This window comes from Lycorma delicatula, chromosome 8 (genome assembly GCF_047948215.1).
Source record: "Lycorma delicatula isolate Av1 chromosome 8, ASM4794821v1, whole genome shotgun sequence".
NCBI classification, from domain to species: Eukaryota; Metazoa; Arthropoda; class Insecta; order Hemiptera; family Fulgoridae; genus Lycorma; species Lycorma delicatula.
The window spans coordinates 46,030,451-46,039,788 of NC_134462.1; the positions used below are offsets into that span (position 1 = coordinate 46,030,451).

The window sequence follows — 9,338 nt, forward strand, 5'->3', positions numbered from 1 at the left end:
AATAATATACCAACTCCTAGAGAGCACAGAACCTTAATGGTTAATAGTGTGGTTTGTTCATTATATTGAGATGTTGTTCAGTATGTTGAGAATTATGCTAGTGATAGCTTAGTTACAGTAGGGCCTTCCAAGTCATACAAATTATGGAGTAAGTATTCTACAGAAAGGTTTTGTTGCCTTGTCACTTACCACTAAATTTGAAAAAAGTGTCCTCTTTTTTTCTCCTTGTTGAAGATGATTTCACATAACTCCACAAGTTGTTTATCACTTCTGCAGAAGACTTATACTAATCTAATTCTGTTATGTGGTTTGAATAACAAACCACACAACAGGTTTGTGCCTGAACCACATATTTAGCCCTGTTAGATTCACTTAATGGCACATGTAGCTGACCTACAGAGTTTCTTCTACTCAAACGTATTTCTTGAAACTGTTTGTGCCAGTGTCAGATGCTTCAACTAGTAGGAGATACAGTGCTGGGGTGTTGTTGATAAAAATGCTGCACAGTTGTAGACTCACAAATGTTAAAGCAGAAAGCTTTCTGTTGTGGGGCCACTATCTTGTCCCAAATTGAAAGTGGGTCATGAGGGAGGCACCTGCTGGCAATCAAGTGAAACTAACTACTTTCTCTTCTCTTAAAAGCAATATGGTTTTTATTCTGTATATCTCCAAATAGCTTTTACAAAAGAATGCTTTTTATTAACATTTAAGAATTGAAAAATAATTAAATATTATGAAAATAGTTAAGTTGACAATGAAATTCCCAGAAGAAAATATGAGAAGCAGGGAAAATAACATACTTCCTTAAAAAGGGTCTATCTTATAGAATATATTGGAAGGATGTGGTGAATGATAAACAGTGAACTGAACAGTACAGATTTCTTAAAATAACAATTTTTTAAAGAATGAAATTTAAATATTTATAATTAGTTGATAACTAATAAATGACTTGAAGGAGGGAAACATACCAGATAATTCAAAAAGGACTATTACACAAATTTAAAAGGATATAAAAATTTACTTTGATAATTTATAGATTCAGTTGAAGTCTCACTTCATAGAAAAACACATCAAATTTGTCCCAACATTCACTTCAGTTTGATATGGCTTCCATTTGTAATCCAACATACATCCCACTTGAAGTCTATTTTGTTCCAGAATTAGCCGGCAACTTGGGTGTTACTTCTGCAACTGTGGCGTTAATTTGAAGTCTAAGATCAATGGTCAAAGGTGGTACATAAACCCGATCATTAATGAGAAAAGATCTAGTGGGATCAAATCTGGGGAGTGAGGTGACAATTCAATTGGACTTTCACGACCAATCCATTGACCTGGGAAACAAGTATCAAGAAAATCTTGAACTTCGCCAAATAGTCATTTTTAGAGTACCAGTCTCACATGGTGCACATTAAGTTGATTTCTTCAGACTATATGCAAAGCTTTCTCTGAGTTGTTCCACACCAGCTTCAGGGATGCGTGGGTGTCCTGGTGATTTTGTATGTTTAACCTGTCTTAGTAAAGTTTTGGTGCCAAGAGTAAATTGTATACCAACTAAGAGGTTTGCTACTGTACTGTCTGGTGGACACCATAGAATTGAACAATCAGGCGGTTGAATGAAAGATAGTGATCACTCATAAATGTTGACTTTACTCAAGAGTATTCTCTTTTAAGTAAACAGTTTGCTTATGAGTAATCAGTCGGTTTGCATTGAATAAACATTTATTTTTGAGCAAAGTGATACCTTGGAAAAGCATGAGCAACTTTTGAGTTATGTCTTCAGAGTAATTTGTTGTTTCTTAAGTGTTAACTTAATTGTTGTGCAATATTCCATGATTCGCCGCTCATGTCATCTACATGCTCCACAGAAGTGAATCATTTGTTTGTATAGAAGATAGATGTTTTGTAATAGGAGATTTAGTTTAACATTTAATTCAGTTTAAACATGACAGCAGTGAGTGACCAGGATAAACTGGTGTTTATCAGACTGAATGATGTTCATGGAAATACTAAAAGAACATTGTGTTCTCTTAAACAAATCGATGTTGCTGAACATTATTTCAGCAAAATAAAAGGCTTAGAAGATGTTTATTGAAAAATCTATTAATAAGACTGGCAAACCAGTAACACTTTCACAATTAAAAAAAATCAACAATTGTGAAAAAAACCTGTTGTCCCCATGACTGGCAATAAACCAATAAAACTGAACAATTGGGAAAAAGTGATGCTCAAAATTTTAATTTCTGAAGAGAACCCAGTCTTCTCGAAAATAGAAGTTGCCTTAGCATGTGGAATAGCAGACGATGAATTCAGACTAAGTAATTCATCACCGGTGTCTGGCAAAATGTATGCTGAATCTTCTGAAGAAAATGCAGCATCTTCATCCTCTTTTGGAAAAAAGTTCAAGCATCAGAGATTAAAAAAAAAAAAAAAAAAAAAAAAAAAAAAAAACATTATGGAACTAAAAATGAAAGTGACAAAACATCTGCATTAACAATGCCTGAACTGCAGAGTTTAGTTTTGTTAGAGCAGTGAGAAGTTTTTGCTAAACAGCTCAAGTTAATAAAAACAACAAAGAGAAGGGAGGACTTGCTAGTGAAAGCACTTAAGGAGCAATATGGAAACTACAAAACCAATGGAAATTCGGACAAAAGCAACATTTAAAAAAATTGCAAACTTATATTGTATTTGGCAATTAAAATTATGTAAATTTAAATTCTTCCTTTTAAAATCCTTTGTTTATAAAATGAAAAAATAATAAAAAACATTTATAAAAACGCCTTGTTACGATTTTAACATTACGTTTCAGTTGTTAGGACTACATATTAGTCCAACAGGAGGGACTAGCATTAAACTTTTTAAATTATATAGTTGAATTTTAAAAATTAAATAAAATGAAGAATTTATTTTATAAAAGACAACGTTAAAAACTTAGCAAGGCACTCATCTCTTTAAACAAGGGATTTAAAAAAAAGGATTGGAATTTTGCATACCTTTCAACTTTATATAATTTTTTTTTTTGTTTCATTTTCCGAGTTTTATTTGTAGTATATATTATTTACTTTTAATACAATTACTTAAGAGTGAAGTTGTAAGATGAAAATAAAGCCTGGAGAAAGGATTGGAATCGTTAGTAGTTATTTAAATATTTAATAGAATTAAAACATCAGCTAATTTTTGTTCACCCAAGATGCATATCATCATCGTCTTCAAATTGGTGAATTTGATCAAATTCGTCGTAGTCACCTTCACCGAGGAGATTGTCTGGAAATTCAAAAGCATTGTTTAAATTCTTGGAAATATTTTGCAGTATTGCCCAACAAACTATTGTTTTTTGTATCTTCTGTGTAGATACCCTTACAACATTCATTAACAATGGAAATTGCATTTTCAACTGTCCAAATATCCTCCCAATTGTCACTCTTTCTTTAGAATGAAAATAATTGAAGTGCCTCTGTTGTCGATCTTGTGGTACTTGAAATGGCGTTAAAAGCCAAGGACCTATACCATAACCGCTGTTTCTTAGTAAGCAAAATCTTCCATTAAACTAGGAAATTTTGCTGTTCACTGCACTCAGCCTCTAAAACCTACTGTCATGCACACTCACCGGCCACTGTACACCGATGCTAATGAACCTTTTGTGAGCTTTGCAATTAGCTTGGTCATTTATGCTTGTGAAGCCTTATGATTGATGTATTCTTCTGTAAAGCGGCTTGGCTTTTTTATTTCAAAGTGCTTACAATTGACAGCATCAATATTTGTAGGTATTTGGAAACTTGTTTACCAGATTGCTTCTGCTTCATCCATTTTGTTTGCAGTACATGGAAATTTTATCCACTCATCTGCATGTCTTAAATGTTTGCTCAGATACAAAATCAAAAGTTTTGCATACTGTGCTTTTGTGTAGACTGAAATCTTTAGCTGCACTGACCTAAAAACTTTGATCGGTAACACAACGCAAAAATACTTTCATGTTATCTCTCAGAGTTGATATCCCACCACGAGTTTCGTGAGTTCTGGTAAAATCATTTTGTGCAAATAACCAATATTTTCACTTTAAACCTTACCAGTTGCTTACATAATTGTGGACTTATGCTTTTTATTTTATAGCATTTCACATCATGGATATGCATTTCGTGGCCATATTCGAATGAGTGTAAAAAGAAGTATAAGTAATCGTCCTGAAGCTAAGCTTGTATTCTATCTTAAAAGTGTGTTATGATTACTCGGAACTAGAAATGTTGCCTTTTTATTCAACCCAGTTTGAGTGATTACTTGGAAAACTTCAACGTTGGGTAGCATTCACTTGCAAGGAAGTAAACTCTTCAAAATTAAGTATTGCCTTATGTTTTTTATTCAACCCAGTTGAAGTGATTGCTTAAAAATAGATTGATATTGATACTTAACAGTGATATACTCTAAAAAAATGTTAACTAACCAAAATAAGTAAGTTGTTGATGCCCTTACAGAAAAATATTCTAGTGACTAGTTTTACAACAATAAGTAAAAGTTGGAAACAAAAATAAATATTACCACATTTTTTATATATTCATATTTAAATAAAATACTTCAAATAAATATTATTAATATAGCGTAACAATAAATATGAAAATTTTAAATGACAAAACAATTTTTTACTTTACCTTACTTAACTTGCAATTATAAAAATTATAGTATTTAGAAAAATACTGTTTTTTGATGAAAAATTTATAGAGATGCACTTTGTTAGTTTGATCTGTGATCTCTTTCATTGTTTATAGTGAGATTGTTTAAAATTGACACAGTAACTTTCTTTCCAGAAAATATTTTGGGTAGATCTGCAGGATTGCTGATTGATTCTTATAAACATTTTTTTTTATAATCGTATAATGTTTATCTATTAATGTAACGAATTTATAGATAACTAATTATAATTAGTTGTCTGTAAAGGTGAATGGATATTCATTAACCTGTACAACTGGCATATTGCATCAAACTCTTCAGAGTAGATGAAGCCCAGAAAGGTGTGTGTAACATGTATTAGGAAATTATTTGTGCTGTGTTGGATTACATTTGTATTAGCAAAGTTTGTTAATTATAATGAGTTGTGTATTTTAAAGTACGATTGATATGTATTTGAAATAGCAAATGAATAAGACTGGGTATAATTTTTTTATGAATGTGAAAACCTATCTTGTTATTTTGTACAGTAATATTACATTATTGATATAGCAATATGTATTATTTTTATAAATGTTCCTCACTTATAATATATAGGAGTTTCAAAATATTTGAATATTAAAAAACATATGAATTCATCAGGAATCTGAAAATGAACCCAAAAAATATATTCAAAACGTGCAAGTTCATTTGGTTTTCAGTTAAAGTTATACAAAGTGAAATTTCAAAGGTTTTACTAAAATGCTATGCTATTTAAACCTAGAAAAATGAGACCAGTGGAATATGAAAGAGCATAAAATTTACTTTAAAAGTATGAAAAAGCAACTATTTTATGATTAAAAATACACACGTCATTATGTACTCAAGTGACTCCAAGCTGAGTACAACTGTTTGTTTTAATTTGTAATTGTTTTTGAAGGTTAGTATGAAAGTGCATTTATATTTGTTTTTGTAATTTTAAGATTTTTATAAACTTTTATTTAACTGATCACTATATAACTCCAAATTCAATATTGTGATCAATTTCACCTTCTTTGCAGTATCTGATCAATTCCAAAATTTTTATCCTTGAATGGGGTGGCACAGAGGCATGGTGACAAATTCAACTCAAGAAAAATCAAACTGATTTTGTTTGAAATTCCTGTAAGGGAACTTCAAGATTGCCAATTATGGATCCAAGATAAAAAAATCCACATCTATAATGGCAATAAAACATTTTTAAATCCCCTTTAAAATTGCTACTTGAGATGTTTGTAGATTATCATGAATGTGGCGTGGACAAAACAAATTCATATACAAATCATTGTGTATTTTAGCAACTCCAAAATAAGAACGACTATTTCATTGTTATATTTTGGTTTAAGTTTGCAGTAGTTTGTAATTTACAATTGTCATTGAAGGTTAGTACGAAAGTTCATTTATAATTTTTTTTTATAATATGAATGATTTAAAGTTTGAGAGGAGACTGAAAAAAAATGTGGATTTATTTGAGAACTTAGAGAAAATTTAGTAAGTAAAAAAATTCAACTAACTAATCCATAATTATTATAAATAGAAATGACACTTTATTTTTATCCTGGCATTTTTCCTTAAAGTTTTGAACACTTTTCTTTGACAATTATAAATTATTAGTGTTGCATGGGTATTTATTTTTGGTACATCAGTTTTGCACAATGCATTCACAACTGACTAGAAGGCCAGATAGGTTGCATAAATCTAAACATTGCATCCTGATTTTCATCATCTACTTCCATTATTAATCCAATATAGCTCTTATTCTGATAATCACAAGCTATGTGTGTATGTATTTTTAAGTTTTTAGTTGAATTTTTACTGATGAAAAACTGTATTTTAATGAAAAGGGTTAATCCATTTTATTTACTTGACTTACATCAGTGTATAGTAAGTCATATAATATGATGACTCTTGTACATAACTATATTTTAGTTTATAATAACATAAAATAGCCAGTAATTTTATTTCATATTCGTAAAATAAATTGTATGCTCTTTCAAATGCCACTAATTTCATTGTTTTAGTTAGGCAGGAAAATTTAGTCAAAACCAAGTAGATTATACATTTCAATTGTACTTTGTGACTTGAATTCCTAGGAAATTTAGAGTAAATATGCTGATATTGACTTTTCTATGATGGTTAATAATTACATAAGATCAAGTCGAACAAAGTAACTATGTTTTTATAATAACACATTTCAAGCAGCACATGATTATTAATTAACAATATTCAATTGACACTGGTTGTTATATTTAGCCGTAGATACCCATAAAAAACTTTTTATCAAAATCTGGAAACTGAGGTGCACAGTTTTACTTAAACTGGATGATTTGGTGTGGAATATCCCAATCCACTTCTTAGACAGCTGCACTTTACAACAGCACCAATGTTTATCACAAAAGTATCAGTAATTTTCATAATTCTTCAGTAGTATCTATTTCATTAATATTTATTTGCATTATTTATTAATAATCGAATGAATGTACATTATTTATTTTTCAGATGGAAGAAGAATTGAGAATGATGTTAGATAAATATATAGAAACTGCTATTAGAGTATCTAATGATAAGATAGCTGCTGCCATAATTTATTAATAATTTGTTTGAAGTTATTTTTAAGTTTAAAGAATAAGTTTTCCTACATTTTGACATTTATTTTGAAATTTTATTTCAATATTTTGTTTTTATTCTCAAAAATTATCAATTCCAAAATATTAATTATGAAAAGTGAAACTTACACTGCCATATTTATATTTTAAAGTAAAGTGTAGATTAAAATTTTTTATTGTTTTCTATTGTATTTTACATAAAAGTCACTAAAGAAATAGTTTCAATAATAGCAGTAAGTTGCCTGTAATTTTGTTAGTTCTAAAAAACATAAGACAAGTTAGTTTTTAAACAAAATTTTCCAATGTTAATAAATATCTGTAATTTTTTTTTAAATAAAATTATTTATATTTGGGATGTGTGCTATTTTTTCACATTACTATATTTTTATTTAAACACAAGCAGTTATTAAGAAGCTGAAAAACTAAAAAAAATGGCCAATTTTAAAACTAAGAATGTTCATATTTGACATACAGAATGGTATATAATTTGAAATATGAAAATGTATGCTCGGAATCAAAATTAACTTTTTTCGATTAACTGGATATTTAACAATGTCAAAGTCATATTCATCTTCCAAAACAAACTATCGCTCACTTAACCTGTTATGTTCAGGTGGTATAGCCCTGTAACAAGAAATGTATGATGGACCTGAATAACAGATTCCTACCAATTAAGAAGAAAGTTGTAGAAAGTGTAATAATGGAAGAAATCCTGAAGGGGACTAAAGGAATTTATTTTTCTAAGGCTAGCAGGTCCGTTTAACAATCATTCTTTGTAATACTGCCAATGACACACCTACAACTGGTAATTCTAATGAGAAGAATTACCGGACCACGTAGGAATTCATGGGAAAATGTAAGAATTCGGACGATCATTTTCACACTTAAAACTCAGGTCTGGTTCTGCGGGTGAAGAGGATAGGAGTATAAATACTCCAGGAAAGATGAGTTAAGGTCAGTTTTAAAGAAGCCAGTATAAGCATATGTGTCCGATGCAATTGCAAGAGAGCGTTATCTGATGTGAAGTGCTGAATGATTGACTGAATGAATGAATGAGTGATTGATGTGACATCACAAACATTCCAATGTGGACAGTACATGAATTCAGGAACTTGTTCGGTGAGTTACTGATGGACAATTAGTGAAAGAGAAAAGTACTAAACTCATTTATAAAATGCGAGGGTATTTTTATTTATAAAAATGAAAGATATTTGCAATGACAGAACTTTAGATTAATCTTATGTTCATAGTAATACAGAACCAGTTGTTAATGGTGTAAATATTAGCGGTCATTATAGTGTCTTTTGTCACTGGGACTGGATTCTGGTTTTATGATTTAACTGCCTGTAAATAAATCCTGACCATACTTTAAATTCTATTTTGTATGTAATCATTGTTTATTAACATTTATTGTTGTGTTTGTGATTACTATTATTGATTTTATTATTGATCACACAACAGCCCATTTGAAGCAGTCTTCATTTCGTTGATCACAGCTTTCTTATCTTTAATTTCTTTAGGGAGATCAATGTATGTCGAAACGCGTAAAAGGGAAAGTATTTTTTTAAGCGGAATAATAAACCATCTAAGCTTAGCAAAAAACTTTAGTTATAAATTCCATCTCTTTGTTTATTATTTTATCAAGAGCTTTATGTAGATCTTTGTCAATCGATTTTGTTGTTAACTGGTATCAGTTCCCTTTTAAGGTTTGTGTCTTGTTTTGTATTCTTCGTTACTGTTTGTCATTTTTCTACGTCTTTTGTACATACGTTTTAGGAGTACATTGAATTTCATGGTTTTTTTTTCACATTCATCAACTCGGTCAGTAGATTTATAACATTTTGTTTTAGATTGTGTAGGAATCTATATATAATTTTTTTACTACTATTATTACTACGAGGTATGTTCAGAAAATAACTAAATATTTATAATTGCACACCAACATAATTATTTAGTAAGTACAATTGACACTATTTAGTTCCGCATAACCTCCACTGTAAAAATGAGTGCAAACGTGTTAAGTATTAATAGCGATTTTTGGAATATGGGATTTTCGGG

At 29.9% G+C, this 9,338-nt stretch overlaps 1 protein-coding gene across 1 annotated transcript in view; it reads left to right on the forward strand.

The window, feature by feature from the left end:
- Nup160 (nuclear pore complex protein Nup160) overlaps positions 1 to 7,628 on the forward strand; it is a 75,921-nt gene extending 68,293 nt beyond the window's left edge. Inside the window, exon 24 of the mRNA XM_075372994.1 lies at positions 7,174 to 7,628. Within this exon, the coding sequence (XP_075229109.1) occupies positions 7,174 to 7,266 (93 nt within the window). The 3' untranslated portion in view covers positions 7,267 to 7,628. The remainder of the gene's footprint in view (positions 1 to 7,173) is intronic.
- Positions 7,629 to 9,338: the final 1,710 nt, after the last annotated feature.